Source organism: Coregonus lavaretus, assembly GCF_964263955.1.
Source record: "Coregonus lavaretus genome assembly, chromosome: 4".
Taxonomy (NCBI): Eukaryota; Metazoa; Chordata; class Actinopteri; order Salmoniformes; family Salmonidae; genus Coregonus; species Coregonus lavaretus.
In genome coordinates, this window is record NC_139991.1 from 32,054,288 (window position 1) to 32,077,330 (window position 23,043).

At 41.0% G+C, this 23,043-nt stretch overlaps 2 protein-coding genes across 2 annotated transcripts in view; both read left to right on the forward strand.

Moving 5' to 3' along the window:
- The first annotated feature begins 619 nt into the window (after positions 1–619).
- c21h18orf32 (chromosome 21 C18orf32 homolog) lies at positions 620–9,549 on the forward strand. Its single transcript, XM_084159786.1, has 3 exons — positions 620–707; positions 6,749–6,986; positions 8,546–9,549. The coding sequence occupies exons 2-3, from the start codon at positions 6,777–6,779 to the stop codon at positions 8,624–8,626; spliced, it is 291 nt and encodes a 96-aa protein (XP_084015912.1). The 5' UTR covers positions 620–707; positions 6,749–6,776; the 3' UTR covers positions 8,627–9,549.
- Positions 9,550–10,336: 787 nt separating this feature from the next.
- Positions 10,337–23,043, forward strand: part of LOC311128499 (dymeclin-like) — a 157,094-nt gene continuing 144,387 nt past the window's right edge. The window contains exons 1-2 of the mRNA XM_084160676.1: positions 10,337–10,488; positions 18,312–18,512. Coding sequence (XP_084016802.1) covers positions 18,373–18,512 — 140 coding nt within the window. The 5' untranslated portion in view covers positions 10,337–10,488; positions 18,312–18,372. The remainder of the gene's footprint in view (positions 10,489–18,311; positions 18,513–23,043) is intronic.

Sequence of the window (23,043 nt, forward strand, 5' to 3'; positions counted from 1 at the left end):
TGTGCTTTAGGCATAAATGGTCATTGTGTATATAGATAATTAATTTAATTAATAGTAGGCCTTCTTTGATAGACAATAACATTTAGTTGAGAAACTCCCCCCTTTAATGTGTCCATTGCATAAAATAGATGGAAATCATGTAGTCGAATACACTCTCACGCCACCTTGTGGCATTGTATGGAAATACAGGCTGGCACAAGTCTTTCCCTTCGAGGGTAAAAAAGTCAATCACTCAATACTATTCGTAGACCTCGAGATTAGAAATAAATCACCTCTGCGACCACAGTCTGCGTCTTTGCTTTGAACAGCGGTGTAAAAATAAACATTGTTACAAGCAGCGAAATGTTAGTGTTGCTACTGTACAGCAAGCACCGATCATCTGGTTTCCACTAGATAGCACAGCCACAAAGTATAAATAGGCTATATCGTAAAAATTAATGAAAACAAAATGTAGCTTTTTAATTCAAGGTTAGGGTTAGGCATAAGCTTAGGAGTGTGGTTAGGTTTAAAATAACATTTGAATAAGATACATTCTACAAATAGAAACTTGTGACGACCATTCATTGGCGAATCCGGAAATGACGTCCTTTCAGAAATGACGTAATTTCAGTCCGCGTCTGCGCAGCGCAACATCAAAACACTTCCGATAATAAGACGTACATTCGCTTTTACCCAAGAGTTGAAAATAATCATAATTTCTGATTTAGGTAAGCATCAAAAGCTTGTTGAATAACGGTAGTTGCTATTTAGAATGTTTCTAGAGATATCAAACAGATAGGCTAACGTTACTGTTAAAGTACACGTTAACGTTACATTAATGTACTTATTGCCAATTTCATGAACCATATTAGGAGGATAATACATTTTTTAAACACAGCTAATTTGCAGGATTTGGCTACAAAAATATCAGCTTTCATTGATGTGCAGCTAAACAGTCTGCCATACTACGGTTAGGCAGGGCAAAACGTTTTGGTGATTTCTGGTAGGCCTATATCATCAAAATCAATCAATCGCAGCAGGTTTTTGGACTCATTCAGCTGTTTTTACCTGATTAAGTACATTATATTCCTAAAATGTAAGTTACAAATTATGGTTTCGCTGCTTCCTGTTGACAATACTTTTTGATAAATAGCCCAATATCAAAGCACAGTTTTAACCTGTCCAAATCAATAAGCAATATGCAGAAACAGTTCGTGGTATTGGAAACCTAAAATGTAGTATCTACACATACATGTGCAACAATAGTAAATTCAATACTTTTTTTTAACGAGCGCCTTGTAAAACTGCACACGCACCATAAACCCTGTTGTTTTGACAAGTGGCAATACAATCATACCGATTAGGGGAGAAATCAGGTTGTAAGTGCTGTTGAAACTACCACAACTAAAAAAACACATGGAAACTATATTTTTTACATCACTGGTTAGAGAAGACGGTGAGCTACATTTTGGAGCATGCATTTGGATTTGGGGGTCGATGTCACGCTGAAGACAATAGAACAGGGGACAAACGTTTGGGGTGTAGTGCTGTTTAAACTAACACTATTCAAAGGCCACACTGAAACGTGGAATAACCTATACATGGTTGGTTAGATGAGAACTTGTAGAAGTAGGCTTATATCTATATTTTGGAATGTCTGGTGTTTATTTCGGTAGGCTGCCATCACGGAAAAGGTAACAAACCAACTGTTGGCTGCTATTTAAGTGATAGTTCGAATGTCTTATTCATGTATTGGTGTGTGGCCAGCGATTTACAGAGAGACCCCAGAATTGTCCGTTCCATTTCATTAACTACGCGTTCTGAGTTATGCGCATCCCAGAGTGTGACAAAATCAATGGTACAAACCCAAAGATATTTATCTGTTTTAAGCAATCAATCTTATGGCATCGTGATGACTATAAACTTTTATACTAACATCACGAATCTGAGGTAAAAATAATGTTTTCCACTAAAATTTATGGGGTGAAAATGCAAGCTTGTGTAAGGTAGTAACACAAACTGTCAGCATTAGGGAAATTAGCGCAATATACAATAATTTAGTATGGCAAAATAATTAAACATGTCAATTTTAAGATTATAGTTTGTGAGTGGGCAACACATACCATTGCAACAATGACATCTATTTCTCACTCATTTAACCATTTAGAGAGTAAACAAATGCTTTAAAACCCATTTAGAGCAGGGATGGGCAACTTTGATGGGGGTGGGGGCCGCATTTGCTCAAGTTCTGTGTACCCACATCCATACCACCCCCACCCCACATTACCAGCAAAACATTTTAGTGGCCCGCTTTTGACAGCTGAGAGAATTGTTTTAAAGTGAATTTCGTGCAATTTTGCTAATTTTTCCATGGGGTGTAGAGAATGTTGCAGTTTTAAAGCAAGTTTTCTGCAATTCCACATATTTGGCCATGGGGCGGAGAGGAAAATAAGCTGTTTTACAGCTAATTTCCTGCAATGGGGCAGAGAGAAGATGTAACTATTTTATAAAATGTCATGCCATTCTACACATTTTGCCATAGAGTGAAGAGAAATGTTTGCAGTTTTTAATAAATTATGATATCTGAGTGAGACTAACAAAATCAATAGGGGCCCCCTGGCGGGTAATTCGACCATGATAACAAGTTTAAAAAGCTGGCCACTAAACTAAGTTAGCAATCAAAACATTTTTATCTGACATGGGCTAATTGACTATCAGTGACTGACATAACGAGACAAATTGCTGATGCACAACCAAATTTCGAAATTGCACCTTGTGTATTCTAACTCACAACAGTAAGTTGAGACCCCAACTGAGTCTCCTTTTTGATTAAACTTTTTTTTTTGGGGGGGGGGGGGAATTTATCCGAGGGCCTTCAAAAGGGGTCCGGGCCGCCAGTTGCCACTTCCCTGATTTTAGAGTTTAAAAATGCTCTCAAACACAATTTAACCAGGGCACTCTAGACTAGAGCCTCCGTGGTGTCTGTGCAGCAGCCTGAACGTTTGACGTCTCTACTATGGTGGTGGGCCGACGCTAGCTCTCGAGAACACTAGGCGGCATTCTGCGTTTTCCCTACAGTTTTCAGCGGTTAGCTTCGCCCACGACTGGCTCATGTGAACTACAATCCCAACACTTGCGATGCGGCTTTCAAAACATATGATCCTTGTCTTTCATCAGCGAGAAAGAATCCTTCAAATAAAAAAAATACACTTACTGTAGCAGTTTTGCACAGATCCATACTGCTATGGGTGCCTCCATCTGACAAAAGCACACTTCGAAAACACTGCCCGAGTTAGGCTTACACACACAGATAGCGAATTAGCACAGGTGGTCCTCTTCCGTCTGTTTTCCGTAAACAAGCGCTGTAACATGGAGATATGGCCGTGAGGGAACACTAACCCTATAAAGGTGTGTGAATGTAACATTTTTGCATCATTTTCCCCCCGCTAATATGAAAGATAAGGTACCGCAAGCGATGCGTGTTAATGTTCAGACCGAGAGTCGGGGCTCTTAACAAAACTCCCCAGTACAGAAGACTCCTTTGTCCAATGACTCTTATGTGTAATATAATAGAACAATAATGAATAAAGATGCTCAAACAAGCACGTGTATCTGTAGTGGGTGTTCTTCAACTCTAAAATGCACTAGATGGTGTAAGACATCCACAAAGAAAAGACAACAGTGCATTTGTGCTCCCAATGTCTAAATAGTGAAGGCAGAGCTAGTTCAAACTGCAGTAGAATAGTTCTACTCACAGATGAGTGAATCAGCCCAATGCTTGGTGAATAGCATTTGGTTGATCTCAGGGAGTAGGACACAGGAGAGCTGAATAGGTCATGTGAGATGAGACAAGAATAAATAAAATAAATCATCACAGCAAAGGAATGTAGTTTGAGCTAGAAAATGAACATCCTGACAGTCTGAGGTAGGGTGCTCTGCAATCATCGTACTCCAACTATTGACAGGGATAATGTGGCATTTCTTATTTGTCAGTATGAATTGAATTAGCGGTTCCTACACTACTTGTCCTATAGATTTTTGTAGTCTTAAATTATTACTTGGAATAAACTGATAGCTAAAACGCTCCTTGTCCCAGAATGACATGCTAGATAGTGATAAAGCCATCTGCTCCTGCTAGCCACACTACTAAGGTTGCTGCATTCTAAGTTGGGAGTCCACAAAAGGCCTTTATTACAGACAGAAATACACGTGTTCTGCGGTTGTGAGGCGGGTTGGACATACTGCCAAATTCTCTAAAATGACGCTGGAGGCAGCTTATGGTAGAGAAATGAACATTCAATTCTCTGGCAACAGCTCTGGTGGACATTCCTGCAGTCAGCATGCCAATTGCACGCTCCCGCAAAACTTGAGACATCTGTGGCATTGTGTTGTGTGACAAAACTGCACATTTTACAGTGGCCTTTTATTGTCCCCAGCACAAGGTGCATCTGTGTAATGATCATGCTGTTTAATCAGCTTCTTGATATGCCACACCTGTCAGGTGAATGGATTATCTTGGCAAAGGAGAAATGCTCACTAACAGTGATGCAAAACTATTTGTGCACAACATTTGAGAGAAATAAGCTTTTTGTGTGCATGGACAATTTCTGGGATCTTTTATTTCAGCTCATGAAACATGGGACTAACACTTTACATGTTGCGTTTATATTTTTGTTCAGTATAGTTTAGTATGTAAAAAACAACTCTTCCAGATGGCTTGCTATGGCCCATCGTCTATTTTTCAAGTCTTGTTTACTTGCCACATATCACATGTTCTCATATGCTCTCACCATATACACTACCAGTCAAACGTTTGGACACACCTACTCATTCAAGGGTTTTTCTTTATTTTTTACTATTTTCTACATTGTATAATAATAGTGAAGACATCAAAACTATTAAATAACACATATGAAATCATGTAGTAACCAAAAAAGTGTTAAACAAATCATAATGTATTTTAGATTCTTCAAAGTAGTCACCCTTTGCCTTGATGGCAGCTTTGCACACTCTTGGCATTCTCTCAACCAGCTTTATGAGGAATGCTTTTCCAACATTCTTGAAGGAGTTCCCACATATGCTGAGCACTTGTTGGCTGCTTTACCTTCACTCTGCGGTCCAACTCATCCCAAACCATCTCAATTGGGTTGAGGTCAGGGGATTGTGGAGGCCAGGTCATCTGATGCAGCACTCCATCACTCTCCTTCTTGGTCAAATATCCCTTACACAGCCTGGAGGTGTGTTGGGTCATTGTCCTGTTGAAAACAAATGATAGTCCCACTAACCCCAAACGAGATGGGAATGCTGTGGTAGCCATGCTGGTTAAGTGTGCCTTGAATTCTAAATAGATCACAGACACTGTCACCAGCAAAGCACCCCCACACCATAACACCTCCTCCATGCTTCATGGTGGGAACCACACATGCAGAGATCATCTGTTCACCTACTCTGCGTTTCACAAAGACACGGCGGTTTGAACCAAAAATCTCACATTTGGACTCATCAGACCAAAGGACAGATTTCCACCGGTCTATTGTCCATTGCTCTTGTTTCTTGGCCCAAGCAAGTCTCTTCTTACTATTGGTGTCCTTTTAGTAGTGGTTTCTTTGCAGCAATCCGACCACGAAGGCCTGATATACGCAGTCTCCTCTGAACAGTTGATGTTGAGATGTGTCTGTTACTTGAACTCTGTGAAGCATTTATTTGCTCTGCAATCTGAGGCTGGTAACTCGAATGAACTTATCCTCTGCAGCAGAGGTAACTCTGGGTGTTCCTTTCCTGTGGCGATCCTCATGAGAGCCAGTTTCATCATTGCGCTTGATGGTTTTTGCAACTGCACTTGAAGAAACTTTCAAAGTTCTTGAAATTTTACGGATTGACTGACCTTCATGTCTTAAAGTAATGATGGACTGTCATTTCTCTTTGCTTATTTGAGCTGTTCTTGCCATAATATGGACTTGGTCTTTTACCAAATAGGGATGTCTTCTGTATCTGATGAGCGTCGGCATCGGGCGCCTTAACCCGGCGTTCGGTTCATCCCGCAGCGCCAGTTCTGCTTACCAAAAGTGGCCCACTAGGCGGCTCGCATTCCACGCCCGGCTCCAAGCCAGTGAGCCAGGCTTCTTACCCATTTAAAGTTTGAGAATAGGTTGAGATCGTTTCGGCCCCAAGACCTCTAATCATTCGCTTTACCAGATAAAACTGCGAGACTTCGAGCGCCAGCTATCCTGAAGGAAACTTCGGAGGGAACCAGCTACTAGATAGTTCAATTAGTCTTTCGCCCCTATACCCAGGTCGGACGACCGATTTGCACGTCAGGACCGCTACGGACCTCCACCAGAGTTTCCTCTGGCTTCGCCCTGCCCAGGCATAGTTCACCATCTTTCGGGTCCTATCGCACGCGCCCACGCTCCAACTCCCCGACAGAGCGGGCGAGACGGGACGGTGGTGCGCCCGGCCCCGCAGGGCCGGAATCCCACCTCAGCCGGCGTGCGCCGGCCCTACCTTGTCACAACACAACTGATTGGCTCAAATGCATTAAGAAGGAAAGAAATTCCACAAATGAACTAGGCACACCTGTTAATTGAAATGCATTTTGACTGGTACTGTATGTTATTGTGGCTAAAAAATGCAGTATTGCTTCCAGTGCAGGACAATGGGAGCACATTTTAGGCAACACTGTATTACTGTAGATAAGAGTAGCCATTTACCTAATGAAACAACATTTGAGAAATGATTGACCTTGTTTTCTCTGTCCCCTCTGTTGCAGGTTGTCCGTTTATAGTTGAGATACAGCCATGGTCTGCATTCCCTGCATCGTCATTCCTGTTCTCTTGTGGGTGTATAAGAGGTTCCTTGAACCCATCATCTACCCCTTCATTGGTCCAATTATAAGCCGATTTTGGCCAACAAAAAAAGCTGTCCAGGAGAGTGTTACAGGAACTGGTGATATGAAAGCCAGTGAAAAGAGCAATGGATGCCCAGTGATGAGCAATGGACCATGCAAGGTAATACATTACCCAAAACCTGTTATTGGATTATGGACTGGGAGAGTGTGCCACCACTAGTAGACTGCGCCTGTAGCAACCTCCGGTGACCAAGGCACAGACTGGCTATAAATGCTGAGGAAGGCAAGACATACATTGTATACTGAACAAAAATATAAAAGCCACATGTAAAGTGTTGGTGCCATGTTTCATGAGCTGAAATAAAAGATCCCAGAAATTTTCCAACCGCACAAAAAGCTTAATTCTCTATTTTTGTGCACAAATTTGTTTACATCCCTGTTAGTGAGTATTTCTCCTTTGCCAAGATAATACATCCACCTGACAGGTGTGGTATATCAAGAAGCTGATTAAACAGCATGATCATTACAAAGGTGCACCTTGTGCTGGGGACAATAAAAGGCCACTCTATAAAATGTGCAGTTTTGTCACACAACACAATGCCACAGATGTTTCAGGTTGTGAAGGAGCGTGCATTTGGCATGCTGACTGCAGGAATGTCCACCAGAGCTGTTGCCAGAGAATTGAATGTTCATTTCTCTACCATAAGCCACCTCCAACGTCATTTTAGAGAATTTGGCAGTACGTCCAACCGGCCTCACAACTGCAGACCACGTGTATGCCATCGTGTGGGCGTGCGGTTTGCTGATGTCAACATTGTGAACAGAGTGCCCCATGGTGGGGTTATGGTATAGGCAGGTATAAGCTACGGACAACAAACAAAATTGCATTTTATCGATGACAATTTGAATGCACAGAGATAGTGACGAGATCTTGAGGCAATTCATCCTTCGCCATCACCTCATGTTTCCGCATGATAATGCACGGCCCCATGTTGCAAAGATCTGTACACAATTCCTGGAAGATGAAAATGTCCCAGTTCTTCCATGACCTGCATACTCACCAGACATGTCACCCATTGAGCATGTTTGGGATGCTGTGGATTTACATATACAACAGCGTGTTCCAGTTCCCGCCAATATCCAGCAACTTCGCTCAACCATTGAAGAGAAGTTTTACAACATTCTACAGGCCACAATCAACAGCCTGATCAACTTTATGCAAAGGAGATGTATGGCGCTGCATGAGGCAAATGGTGGCAGACCAGATACTGACTGGTTTTTCTGATCCACACCCCTATCTTTTTTTTGAAGGTATCTGTGACCAACCGATGCATATCTCTATTCCCAGTCATGTGAAATCCATAGATTAGGGCCTAATGAATTTATTTAAATAAACTGATTTCCTTATATGAATTGTAACTCAGTAACATCTTTGAAATTGTTGCATGTTGTGTTTATATTTTTGTTCAGTATACATGCATTGTCTCCCTAGGCAGACGGGTTGTCTCCCACAATGTTAACAATGTTCCAGCATAGGTCTGGGATTTCTGAGACTAATACATACGTCACAGATAGTAAACCTTTATTTTTTACTGATTGGATAGACTCTGTATCATCCCATGCACTTACTTTAGAGTGAACATGTTAGAGTGAACATTGTAGACTGTTGCTTTATATCTGTTGTCATTTGTCAACTAATGAAGCCATCTCTCTTTTCAGACTGAAGTCAACGGTCTGGTTGCTAATGGAGCGGCTGCAAATGGATCAGCTACTACAGTCTCTGACAAGAAGACTGACTGACATTTCACTTTACACCTTAAGTTATATTTATCACTGTGAAAGTGTTTTAATACAATATGAAGTTGACTAATGTAGAATCTTTTAATGCTGGCCTGGATTTAACCTAGCAACACACACGGTACAATTTCCATAATGCTCACTACAATTGCTTTGAAAGATTGATTAAAGATGCTCTTTTTTAATTTTTGCGTTGTAATTTCAGGAAGTGTTCATAATATATCTGCAATGATAGTGTTTCACTGTGGTGTGATTGGCTGTGATATTCGCCTATTGATTTCTCCCACTGGAGCAGCAGCATCTGTTGTCAAAATGTGAAAGCTGTTCTGACTTTGTGGCTGTGGTTTCCTGGTTGATAAAATTCTACAATGTTAACTCAATTTCAATTTATGTGAGAAAACAAGCACTGAACAGTGTAGGGAATCATTGTACCATCTAAATCGCTGTGAATTATCTTTTCAATAACAAAAGAAAATATCATTGTTACCGCTGTTTGAAGCTGGTGGACCATAACCAAAAGTAACTTTTGGTGCCTGTGGTCCAAAGCCACAAAGTCAGAACATTTTGACAACAGATGCCACTCCGGTGGGAGAACTCAATAGGCGAATATATCACGGGAGGGTAAGTAATACTGTGAAACACTATCATTCCACTATTAGCGGCAGATATATTATGGACATTTCCTGAAATGACAATGCAAAAATCCTATGTGAAGCACCTTTAATAAATTGATGATATTTCTGCCTTTGGTTTATCATGCTTGATTCCCTGATGATTCCCTAGTTCTGTATAGTATTTAGTACATATTATATTTTATAATTTTGAAATAGATTTATCAATAATTTAAATTGACATTTTAAAACATTCCTTTTATTCCACTTTATGTGCAATGTAGAAATAAAGCTATATGGATTACTTTGATTGTTCTTTCTCTCCTTGTGGATCTCATTTAGCCTGGTCTCAGATCTGTTTGTGCTCTTGCCAACTCCATTGCTGTCATTTTTAAGAGAGCAGAAACATGCTAGATCTCATTGCAGCATAGAATGATTTGCCCATATGTTATTCAAAATCAGTTTCAGCTATATCTGATAAGTATTTTTCATGCATACATGAGCAGACAGGGATGTTTATATTATAACCATAATAGGATAAAAGTCGTTGATTCTTTACTTTTATAATAACCCCATCAGACCCACACTGAGGGCCAGATTCCCGGACACAGATTAAGCCTAGGCTTGGACTAAAGCACGCTCAATTAAAAACTTCAATTTAAATTGCTTTTTAGTTTAGCACTAGGCTTCATCTGTCTGGGAAATCAGCCCGCAGAGTTTTTGCAGCCTCATCTTTAAAGTTGATTTACCTCTTCTAGCTACTACTAGGGCCAGCGAGGGAGAAATGTATGTGACCCATGCTCTAGTTACAATGACAAAGAAGGTTAAAATATATGGAATATTATTCCTAGCCACAGAAATATTTAAATTATTAAAAAATATGGTTTGAAGAAGACACATGACATGCTAAGAAACTGCTCAATCAAGTTTAGGGCAGAACATTCGAGTGAACGTTTCAGATAGAAATACAATGTCTAGAGTCGACTTGGCTTTGATAAAGTGTATGTGTTGTGTCCGTACTATATATTTCTATCTTCAACGTTATGCACGTTCCGCCCAACTGTCAGACGACACGTTCACGCAAGTCTGTGGCTACGTGGAAATATGTTGGACGAGGACTAGCGTCAAAATCTGAGGTTTCTCAAAGTAGCAAACTGTTGTCTATCATTGACATCTACAGCATTATCTACTGTTCAGTAAGCAGAAGACTGCCAAGAACCTGGCCAGGTGCCACGAGAGCAGTGCATTTGACAGGTGAGCTGTCAGCTAATGCTAGTGGCTACCAACAGACATAGCTGGCTAGCTACTCAATTAATTAGCTAGTGTTATTTTAATCTCATGTCAGTTACACATCTGTTTCACCTGACAAGTTCCATAACCTTTAAGGAAGGCTGTCTGCCCGCTGCATTTAGGCCGTTTGTTTTGCGGTTAGCTAGTAAGCTAGCTGCAGTTAGGGTGTGTGCTAACTAGCGTTAGTTGGCTTGCTAGCTGACAAGTCCATGTCATGAACACTTTTTTTTGTATTGTAACTTGTACTTGTGTGGTCGGTATGTATGTATATTTGTTTTACAGAAAAGGTATAACTAACTGTCAGCCACAGATGTGCAAGGAGGGTGAAATGCAGGTTTGTGGCTGCTGTAGCTAGTGAGGTTGCTATGGCTAACCAAGCTACCTACTTGATTACATTGTCACACAGTTTGATGCCTAATGTTACTCCTTATCGTCCAATGACCTTAATTTACATGTTCTGTTTAAAGGCGAATTGGCTCTGGAAGCCAAAACAGCCAAATACTCCATCTAAATGGGAATCGATTCTCAACTGCGGTACGGTTCTAGAAACATAAATCCCTCTACTTTTATATCACATCAATATCATTTCACAAATGCAAAATACACACTTACAGTACACTGTTTTAACCGGTTTTATTTTACTTGAATAACATTTTGATTTGAATTAGATTTTTCTAACACTTGCAGCCAACAGTATTTTTCAGTGACAACACGTTTGTGGCGACCATCTTCCGTTCACACTCAGGCGTTAATAGGAGATGCAGATAGCTAATTAGCACAGGTAATTTGCCGAGAACACGCGCTGTCACATGGAGATATGGCCTTGTGGGAACACTAACCCTATAAAGGTGTGTATCAATGTAATTTTATTATAACATTTATTTATCTCTGATATGTTAACAAAACTGTACCACAAGTGATGCGGGTTAATGTTCTGACCGATCGTCAGGGCTCTTAAAAAAACTACCCCATACAGAAGAAGCCTTTAACCAATTACTCTTATGTGTAATGGAACTGAGTCATGATCAAGGGCTAGACCAGTTCTTGTCACTTGTCAGAGCCGAGTTGTATATTATAGTGGACTATTTATGTATCAGATTTGAATGTATGTTTTATCTAAACGTGTCCAATTTGAAGAGTGAGTTTTTAAACACTTGACACAGATGTGGCACTGTGGCTGATAATGCACATGGTCATTTCCATGAGCACAATATGTGGACCCATGAGCACATGTGAAGTTAATAGGAGCATGTCAAATTAAAGCTAAGAGTATATTTTTCAGAAATTAAGGCATATATACATTTTTCAACAATTGTCTATCCTAAATATTAGGAATAAGCAATGGCTTTGATTTCTGGTCAAACAGATGGAAAAGGGTCTTAGAAATCACCTCCCAACTAATAACACTTTATATTTAGTTTTGGAGAAATTATTTGCCTTGTGTAAGTTTAAAGGGATACTGCGAGATTTAGGTTGTTTTTCTACTTACTCAGTCAGACGAGCTCATGGGCCTTTTCTCAATTGGATTTACTTAACTCCTGCGTCCTGTCCTCTCTCGCCTCCTTTTGAAAAATACAGAAAGTTGACGAAAAATGCACTAGTATAAAATGACTCCCATCTCCACTCGCGCAGCATCATGCAAATTACGTTTACAGGGGTGGATCCCAAACTAAATGTGTAAAGTGATAAAATAAATGAGGTTGTGCAAGACATTTTATAAATAAAACAATAAGTAGCATATTGTTTTTAAACGTGTGCATGCTTTTCTCCTCCGACAAAACAAAAACTGATTTCGAAACTATTCTGCGATGGACTCAGATAGGAAACACATGACTATCCTCGATGAAAGGTGGCTATCGAGGAGGGGAGGACACTCTTCGGTTCGCATACTAACGAATTGATATCTCCTCGACCACTTATCGGTTTCCAGGTCACGGAGGAGAGAGGGTGGAGGACAGACTTTTGCTCAAATGAGAAAAGGCCATGGAACGTTGTATCTGTCACAATAACTATGTTTCCATTAACTTGTCCAGTGAGTTTTGTATTTTTTTGGGGTCGACATTTAGAAAGTTTGCTTAGAAAACAGATGCAATTTCCTGCTAGGGTGCGTTTCCATTTAACTATCTTGTGTCGATTGAAAACGGCTTGACGTAATGATGTCACACCTACAAAAATAAAACATTTGCTCAAACCTACAGTGTTGAATAAAAATGTAGTGGTTTTTCCATTACCCATTTAGGCAAATTGCACATAATGTGCCAACATATCGCCACGGTCCGTTCCATGGTGAAACTTGCACTCCTGTAATTATTGGATGGTGAAACTTGCCAGCCAACCAGAAAAGCAAAGCGAAGCATTTCAGGCCTGCTTGAAAGTCAGGTCAATCCTTGTCCTGCAAAGAAACAACTTTTATAGTTGAAAAATATATATTTTGCAAGCAGTCGGCATTTAGAATTAAATGTGGAGTGGAGGTTTATAATTACACGTGCCCCACGTACCTTCAAAATGATTAGGTAATCATCATTTATTCGAAAACACAGTTTCCATTTGTCGCAATAATTTATGAAATATAAATCCACCACTGTCAAACAGATAAAAATGTAGATCTTTAGAAAATGTATCCTACAGTGCATTCGGAAAGTATTCAGACCCCTTCCCTTTTTCCACATTATGTTACGTTACAGCCTTATTCTAAAATGGATTAAATCAATACAAATCCTCATCAATCTACACACAATACCCCATAATGACAAAGCGAAAACAGGTTTTTAGACATTTTAGCAAATATTTACATAAATATTCAGACCATTTGCTATGATACTCCAAATTGAGCTCAGGGGCATCCTTTTTCCATTGATCATCTTTGAGATGTTTCTACAACTTGATTGGAGTCCACCTGTGGTAAATTCAATTGATTGGACATGATTTGGAAAGGCACACACCTGTCTATATAAGGTCCCACAGTTGACAGTACATGTCAGAGCAAAAACCAAGCCATGAGGTCCAAGGAATTGTCCGTAAAGCTCTGAGACAGGATTGTGTCGAGGCACAGAGCTAGGGAAGGGTACCAAAACATTTCTGCAGCATTGAACGTCCCCAAGAACACAGTGGCCTCCATCATTCTTAAATGAAAGAAGTTTGGAACCACCAAGACTCTTCCTTGAGCTGGCCACCTGGCCAAACTGAGCAATCGGGGGAGAAGGGCCTTGGTCAGGGAGGTGACCAAGAACCCGATGGTCACTCTTGACAGAGCTCCAGAGTTCCTCTGTGGAGATGGGAGAACCTTCCAGAAGGACAACCATCTCTGCAGCTCTCCACCAATCAGGCCTTTATGGTAGAGTGGCCAGACGGAAGCCACTCCTCAGTAAAAGGCACATGACAGCCCACTTGGAGTTTGCCAAAAGGAACCTAAAGGACTCTGACCATGAGAATCAAGATTCTCTGGTCTGATGAAACCAAGATTGAACTCTTTGGCCTGAATGCCAAGCATCACGTCTGGAGGAAACCTGGCACCATCCCTACGGTGAAGCATGGTGGTGGCATCATCATGCTGTGGGGATGTTTTTCAGCGGCAGGGACTGGGAGACTAGTCAGGATCGAGGGAAAGATGATCGGAGCAAAGTACAGAGAGATCTTTGATGAAAACCTGCTCCAGAGTGCTCAGGACCTGACTGGGGTGAAGGTTCACCTTCCAACAGGACAACGTCCCTAAGCACACAGCCAAGACAACGCAGGAGTGGCTTCGGGACAAGTCTCTGAATGTCCTCGAGTGGCCCAGCCAGAGCCTTGAACCCGATCAAACATCTCTGGAGAGACCTGAAAATAACTGTGCAACGATGCTCCCCATCCACCCTGACAGAGCTTGAAGAATGGGAGAAACTCCCCAAATACAGGTGTACCAAGCTTGTAGCGTCATACCTAAGATGACTCTAGGCTGTAATCGCTGCCGAAGGTGCTTCAACAAAGTACTGTGTAAAGGGTCTGAATACTTATGTAAATGTGATATTTAAGTTTTTGTGCAAATGTAGAAATATTTCTAAACATGTTTTTTTCTTTGTCTTTATGGGGTGTTATGTGTAGATTGAGGGGAAAAAACAATTGAATCAATTTTAGATTAAGGCTGTAACATAACAAAATGTGGAAGTTGACAGATCGGCAGGACCGACTTCAGACGAGTCCCGTGACGCTTGTGGGGGCAGTAGAGCAAAACCACAAATATGTGCGTGTTCGTGAGTCTCACCTTTCCATAAAGGGGTCAGAGTTTTAAGCCAAATTCGGACACTACAGACGTTTTCGTGAGACGACCGATTTTCGGGATGTCTCATGTTCTGACAAACACCGCTGTAGCTCTGCCACTTTTCACTGCAGATGCAGAAGGCCAATATTGGCGGATGCAGTGGATTGAGACACAGCGGGGTTTCCGCGGGGGCGAAAAATTGACTCGAGGGTTATAATGTTAATATTCCAGAGCATCCGCCATCCAAAAATAAAAAACATAGTTCCTAATTTTTGATATCAATTGGATGGAAACCTAGATATTAAAGCACATAACTCTTTAGGTAGATGTAAAAAATGGTATGACTTCCCTAACCAAAACGCGTCAACATTATTTGATTTGATTAATTCAGCCTGTTTTGAGGATGAAATTAGGTTCATTTGGCGATCATCTCACCTAGGTAATATTTTCTAACGTTAGACAGCACATTGTAGCCGAACTATAACTATTTTCTAGCTATCCCATTACCCTTTGCGAGGTACGAGACTGATCAGTGCAGACGGAATCGACGCGCTATCTGACGCAATACAATGGTCATCTGGTCGTCAAAACAAGTGTGAAAACAGTCTGGACAACCCCTCCCTCTCTCTCTCCAGTTAATGTCACCTCGCCTGGCTGACACCTACCCATGAGCCCCCTTTCTTTCCATTTACTGTAACCAGCATCCTTACCCACTGAGCACCGACCAACATTGGACGTCCGTGGACGTTGAAAAGTAGTAGACATTTTGTCTATCTGAACCTGGCCTTTATTTCAATGTCAACAGATGTCGTTTTTGGCACAGTCCTGAGCAGCCTTAATTTGGACCAAACTGGACCGGACCAAATCTGAACCAATCATAGACGTCTGTGTTTTAGAAGTGTGAGGAACAGTTCAGTAGAGCACAGGGTAAAGTAAAAAGTTAAGCAAAGTACAGTAGAGTATAGGCTAGTTCAGTACAGGCTAGTTCAGTACAGTACACAGTAGAGCACACTAGAGTTGAGTACTCTAATGTACTGTATTGAGCTGTACTGAACTAGCCTATACTCTACTCTACTCTACTGTACTGAACTCTACTATTATGTGCTGTACTGTACTCTACTGAGCTCTACTGTGCTGTACTTTGATGTCCAAACATTTTAAACATGGACGTCTACGATTGGTTCAGATTTGGTCCAGACCAAACTCTGGACCAACCAAAAAGCTCATTAAAATAATAGCCAGTGTGTAGAACAATACCCAAATATGCGAAGGAGGATATTGCATATTTATACCTTTTGTGTACCTATTTAGGATACATCACCATGAAGTGGAAATTATATCCATAATTATGCATTTCTGTGTACAGATCAGGGACACATGATGAAATTCCTTTACTGCAATTCTGTTACCGGGTGTAAATCCACTTCACTTACTGTAGTTCAATAACCAAAATAAATGTTTTCAAACTCAAGGTGTTATGTCATAGCAGACACCCCATTATTCCTGCAGACATCTTTGAATCTTAAAGCTGCAGTATGTGACTTTTTGGGTGACCCCACCAAATTAACATAGAGATGTTAGTTATAGATCTTCATTCTCATTGAAAGTTAGTCTAAGAAGCGGTATAGCTGTTCTATGTGCACTATTTCTATGCTTAAGTTGAGTTTTTGCGTCTTTTGCTTTCCGTTTCTACACCATTTTCAAACAGCTGAAAATACAATATTTTTACTTATGGAAAATATATTTCACAGTGGTTTAGATGGTTCAATGAGTCATTACACTATACTTACTTTTTTTTGTCACATAAACTGAAATTAGGCGAACTATAAGAATTTTTGCAACCAGGAAATGGCTGAGCAATTACACCTTTTAAAGACATGCTCCGGTACTTTGGCGTCTAATCATTTTTTTTCCAAACCTCCCACTTTGGGCTGGATGTGTCAATGTGTAGATCATACATGCATAATCTATCAGCAGAATTACTGTCTCAATTAGCCATGAAATCCCTAGTTTGAAAGCGACTGTTTTCTTGAAGCTGTGCTGTGACATTTTCTCTATATTTTCCCCCACATGGGCTAGCCCCCTAGCAATTTGAGTTCTAGCCAACGAGATTCAGCTCCTCACATTTGGGTGACAGCTAGCAAGAGGCCTGCCCAGCGTTATCCAATGAGGTTGCAGGGTGGGCTCAGTGGACACAGCAGAGGGAAAGGAACCACTTTTAGCTCATGAGTGCTACTTTCAGAACTACTGGCTAAAAAGTATACAAAAGTACCGGAGAATCTCTTTTAATTCTAAGCAGATATTTAACTGTTTTTGGAAAACATGGTCACATAAAAAACGGAGGGAGATTTTACAGAAATTCTGTTACCAAACTGTATCTACAGTAAATGGTTTTGTAAAATGTTCAGTGTAAATTGTTTAAAGTAGTCCTTCCTTGTGCGTAGAGTATGGTCTGTTAAACTTTAAAATCAAAGGTTTTTGTTTGGCATACATTCTAAAGTGAAAAATCTGTCTCTCTTACCGTGGAATTTCCCATATGACATGGGTGTAATCAAATGTAATATGTGTACTAAAGGAAACCATAGACTAGAGAGTAAACTCATGCCATGTTATACCACTGTACTGTATGATGAACATGCCACGTAGCCTTATTCATTACTATGCTCAAGGCCAGGGAGTCATCTTTTTCTATTACCCTTGCTTCCCTTTTGTGGCTAAATCAGAGCTTGCAAAATCTGTCACTTTTGGAGGGAAGCCTGGAGTACTGATTTGATATCGTGACACATTTCTCCCAGTCAAAAGTGAGATCCCTCTCCCAGCCTACCTGTTTGGGAGAAGAGTGTATTGATCATTCACTGCAATAGAGTAGTAAATATTTGTCTTAACTCTGCACTGTTGCGAATGGGCTCGTAAGTAAGCATTTCACTGTAAAGTCTACACCTGTTGTATTCGGCTCATGTGACCAATAAAATGGGATATGATTGGATTTTGATTAGGTTCATTATTCTGCGAAGTGGATCGTATTTCATAATGAAAATAAGCTCAAACACTTCCAAAAAGGGCTCGAAATCCCCACAAGATATTTTGTCTGGATTTGAGGATGCTGCCAGACAGACAGATGTGCATCATAAACCAGATTTGGCCAGATGTACAATTAGGTCAAGCAGTTCTTTAAATAAGATAAAGAACATTTCTGAGATGCCATACATTTAGCTTCTGACTGATGGTGTGAGTAGAGTAAGGCCCAGGCTTCATAACTTTACAATACAGAATGTAGCTTAATGCAGCAAATAGAGCATTCCTAACTTTATATAAGCAGCTCTCACCAGGGAGATTCTTATAGATCAGAAGTAGGCCTAGGTCTCCGGTAAAGAAGAGGATCTACTAACAGCTGAACTAGGGCCCCATTCATTTAGAATTAGGCTAGAATGAGGACTCAGTTTACTTCCTATTTCATGAACCATAACAAACATTTTAGTTCAGTTCATAATCTTGATAACCTGAGTACAGTGATACTATTGATTAATTTTCCTTCTGTTCCCCAGTACAGTGCCTGATGTGGGAGATGAGGCAGTGAGAGACAGCCTCTCCATAGATCCACATCCCAGGAGATGGGAGCCAACACCAGCCAGGTCAGTGACCTGTCAGAGAACCAGAGCCTCCGGACCCTGATCGGCACGGAGTCCATCTCAGAGAATGACCCCTTCTGGAACCAGCTAATCTCCTTCACATTTATCAGCCCCACTAGCAGGTAAGAACATGTCACGTATCCTTACACCACAGACAGAATCATTATGTGCTCTTCTTGACCCCGCCACCTGACGAGTTATGGCCAGACCAGCATATCCACCAGGGAGACTATGCTGGCTCTCTCCTTAGTGCCAGAGACAGACGTCTTGGCTGGACCACTTTTCCCGTAACGTGAGAACTCAGAACATGGTGCACTAGGTAGGGAATAGGGTGCCATTTGGGACGCAATCCATGATAAAGTAGTAGACAACAACAACTAACCATAGGAGTTGGGAAGACAGCACAAACAAATCTGGGACCAGGCTAATAACGTAGGCCAGTACCTCTCTGATGATGTATTCTCTTTAGCCTGTTTGTTTCATGTTTAATCAAATTGGGTTGTTGTTGAAATACAGGTGTTGCTATCACACATCATTTCACATTTCGGGAAATGGTTTAAAGTTGCAACATGTAACTTTTTGGGCGACCCAACTACATTCACGTAGAAATGTATGTTATACATCTGTCATTCTCATTGAAAGCAAGTCTGAGCAGCGGTAGATCTGTTCTGTGTGCGCCATTTCTATGGGTCCCGTTCTTAAGTTTCTTTTTTGCGTCTTTTACTTTCGGTTTTGTAAACCAGCTTCAATCAGCTGAAAACACAATTTTGGGTTATAGAAAGGAAAATTCACAGCGGTTTAGATGGTACAATGATTCTTTACACTGTACTTGCTTGTTTTGTCACAAACTGAAATTAGGCTAACTTTTTTAATTTTAGCAACCAGGAAATGGCGGAGCGATTTCTGCATAGTGCTTATTTTAAGTAGATCCAACACCGGTTTTGTAATGTTTACCGTGGCTTCACTTTGGCCTCACCAAATTACGTAATTTCCTGTCAATAACACAGGCACGCACGCACTCACTGTATTTTTAAACAGGATCAGAAATCAGAATCAGAGGAACTGGATCAGAACCGGAAACGAAAGTGATGTATACTGTTCCAGAACAAAACCTTTATTTTAATAGCATTTGAACCGGTTAATAACGTTATTTTAGGTTCCGGGCATTTTCTTCCAGTCCCACAAAAAACGTAACAAGCGCCTATTCAAAGCCCTCACTGTTTCACTCAGAAACGTATTCCAGTGTCTGCCTGCCTGCCAGCTGAAAACCACAATAGAGATTTCAGTTGTCCAAATGGGCAAGTAAAAAATTCACACACAAATCACAATATCAAACAATTACTCTGATCAGAATTGGATCAGGCAGTGCATGGTTGACATTGAGTGAATAGTCTATTCCTATTTGCTATAGCCTATTTCAATAAATGTTATATTTACACAAAGCAAGAGAACAATGTAGACAGAGCTAAGAGTCTCACCAAAGCAACGCAAAATATCCAGTCAGAAAATGTTTTTTTCTCTCTCCCGAATGTCGGATGATCTGAGCCATTAGCCGAAGTCTGTTTTTATAGCTGACACTGTGTCTTATTGTTAAAGAAGCCAAAATGGTATATTTTCTCTCCATTTGATATAAATATTACTCGGCCTATTAAGCCACGTTTTCAATTTAATGCATGCTAGATTTATCCTGCCGTGCTATTTCATGATCAAACAATGAAAGCCTAGAACGCCGTTAGATTCAATCTGTTTTTTTAATGTTGTTATTTTGCCGTTGCAAAGCAAACGACCAAAAGCCTAATCCTACTAATTGAAATATCATAAAAGCATTAAGACAAATTAAAGTTATGAAAAGTATTTTCCAAACTATTCTAGTAAAGTGTTTAATATCCTAAAGTTGCAGCTTTTAAATGGGAAAAATTATGAAAATCGGAGTCTATGCTATTCTCAATCACAGATATATTTTGAATGACAAATATTTTAGGCCACATGATGTGAAATTGAGCAAACAATACAAATATGGAAAAACTAATGAGGAGTCAAAAGATAACTTAGGCTACAGCTAAGGAAAGCTTATGAAAGAAATGTTGCGTAGTTGTTCAAGCCCCATTTCCATATTATACTAGCAATGTGCAACCTACCTACAACACATAAAGGCAGAAATGCGACAGTTTATCCAGTTCTGAGGACGGCACAGGTCTGCAGCCCATGATGATTTACAACCCATCACAGAATGCACAGCCAGCAAGGCTCTTTGACTGTGTCACTCGTTCCATCTGTGCACTTCAGCACACACAGACACACAGATAGCCAGATATACCTTGGCTACTACACATATCTTTCTTGCCAAGGCTCCACCAGAGTGGAATAGGCTGATGGAAAAGATTTGCTCCTCTAAATATATTTAGTCAATGTCCCTCCCGTAGCGTGCGAGCTTGCGCTAGCAGTTTTTGTTTTAAACATATTTTTTAAAATAAATAAATAATAATTTGGGATGGCCGCTAGGAGCCGATAACATTGTCTATGGGCAGGCAAAGAAAATTATTTGTTCTTCACTCATTTTCAGTCACCCTTTTGGCCGATGGTGTTGGACCTTTTTTGGGAGGGGGGAGACAAGTGACTTCAGCTTTCGGACATCTGAAAAATCAGTCCTACTTGTCCAAAGGACAAGTGGCTAAAAAAGTTATTGTCAAGCCTTGCCCAGCGCTTTAAGCCAAGTCTCCTCCTCCACCCTCTCTCGCTCTGTCCCACCCGCAAAATTTCAGTCACATCTCACACCCTACACTATTCCCTATATTGTGCACTACTTTTAACCAGAACCCTATGGGCCCTGGTCAAAAGTAGTGCACTACATTAGGGATAAGGTGCCATTTGGGACGCGTCCAGGCTGCAAACATTAGCTAAGGTGCAGGATGCAGCGAAGGCCTAAATTACACTAGGCTGTCAACATTAGCTAAGAACTTGAAGTTTAAGTCTTCCAAGCCAAACAGCTTTTAGGTTCCGGTTTACACACATCTGCTGACTTGGAGTAATTATCTAACACACTTTATGATCAGATGTGACAGTAAATATAGTTGACCTTAAGTTACAGTAACAGCTTGCTGAAAAATGGTAGTAGGTATTTTCTGGTTGTACAGTACAAGCTTATTTACAGCAGAGAGGCACATAACAGGAGTGGGTGTTTTCTAGTGGTAGTGCTGGAAAACTGGAGTTAGCCAATAAGAGCATAGAGACATACAGTGGGGAGAACAAGTATTTGATACACTGCCGATTTTGCAGGTTTTCTTACTTACAAAGCATGTAGAGGTCTGTAATTTTTATCATAGGTACACTTCAACTGTAAGAGACGGAATCTAAAACAAAAATCCAGAAAATCACATTGTATGATTTTTAAGTAATGAATTTTGCATTTTATTGCATGACATAAGTATTTGATACATCAGAAAAGCAGAACTGAATATTTGGTACAGAAACCTTTGTTTGCAATTACAGAGATCATACGTTTCCTGTAGGTCTTGACCAGGTTTGCACACACTGCAGCAGGGATTTTGGCCCACTCCTCCATACAGACCTTCTCCAGATCCTTCAGGTTTCGGGGCTGTCGCTGGGCAATACGGACTTTCAGCTCCCTCCAAAGCTTTTCTATTGGGTTCAGGTCTGGAGACTGGCTAGGCCACTCCAGGACCTTGAGATGCTTCTTACGGAGCCACTCCTTAGTTGCCCTGGCTGTGTGTTTCGGGTCATTGTCATGCTGGAAGACCCAGCCACGACCCATCTTCAATGCTCTTACTGAGGGAAGGAGGTTGTTGGCCAAGATCTTGCGATACATGGCCCCATCCATCCTCCCCTCAATACGGTGCAGTCGTCCTGTCCCCTTTGCAGAAAAGCATCCCCAAAGAATGATGTTTCCACCTCCATGCTTCACGGTTGGGATGGTGTTCTTGGGGTTGTACTCATCCTTCTTCTTCCTCCAAACACGGCGAGTGGAGTTTAGGCCAAAAAGCTATATTTTTGTCTCATCAGACCACATGACCTTCTCCCATTCCTCCTCTGGATCATCCAGATGGTCATTGGCAAACTTCAGACAGGCTTGGACATGCGCTGGCTTGAGCAGGGGGACCTCGCGTGTGCTGCAGGATTTTAATCCATGACGGCGTAGTGTGTTACTAATGGTTTTCTTTGAGACTGTGATCCCAGCTCTCTTCAGGTCATTGAACAGGTCCTGCCGTGTAGTTCTGGGCTGATCCCTCACCTTCCTCATGATCATTGATGCCCCACGAGGTGAGATCTTGCATGGAGCCCCAGACCGAGGGTGATTGACCGTCATCTTGAACTTCTTCCATTTTCTAATAATTGTGCCAACAGTTGTTGCCTTCTCACCAAGCTGCTTGCCTATTGTCCTGTAGCCCATCCCAGCCTTGTGCAGGTCTACAATTTTATCCCTGATGTCCTTACACAGCTCTCTGGTCTTGGCCACTGTGAAGAGGTTGGAGTCTGTTTGATTGAGTGTGTGGACAGGTGTCTTTTATACAGGTAACGAGTTCAAACAGGTGCAGTTAATACAGGTAATGAGTGGAGAACAGGAGGGCTTCTTAAAGAAAAACTAACAGGTCTGTGAGAGCCAGAATTCTTACTGGTTGGTAGGTGATCAAATAC

What these genes read in the sequence shown, in the direction of transcription:
- c21h18orf32 (XM_084159786.1), top strand. Translation starts at nt 6,777, where the DNA reads ATGGTCTGCATTCCCTGCATCGTCATTCCTGTTCTCTTGTGGGTGTAT. An exon ending in TGAGCAATGGACCATGCAAG is followed by an intron (nt 6,987 to 8,545) that starts GTAATACATTAC and finishes CTCTCTTTTCAG; the next exon opens with ACTGAAGTCAACGGTCTGGT.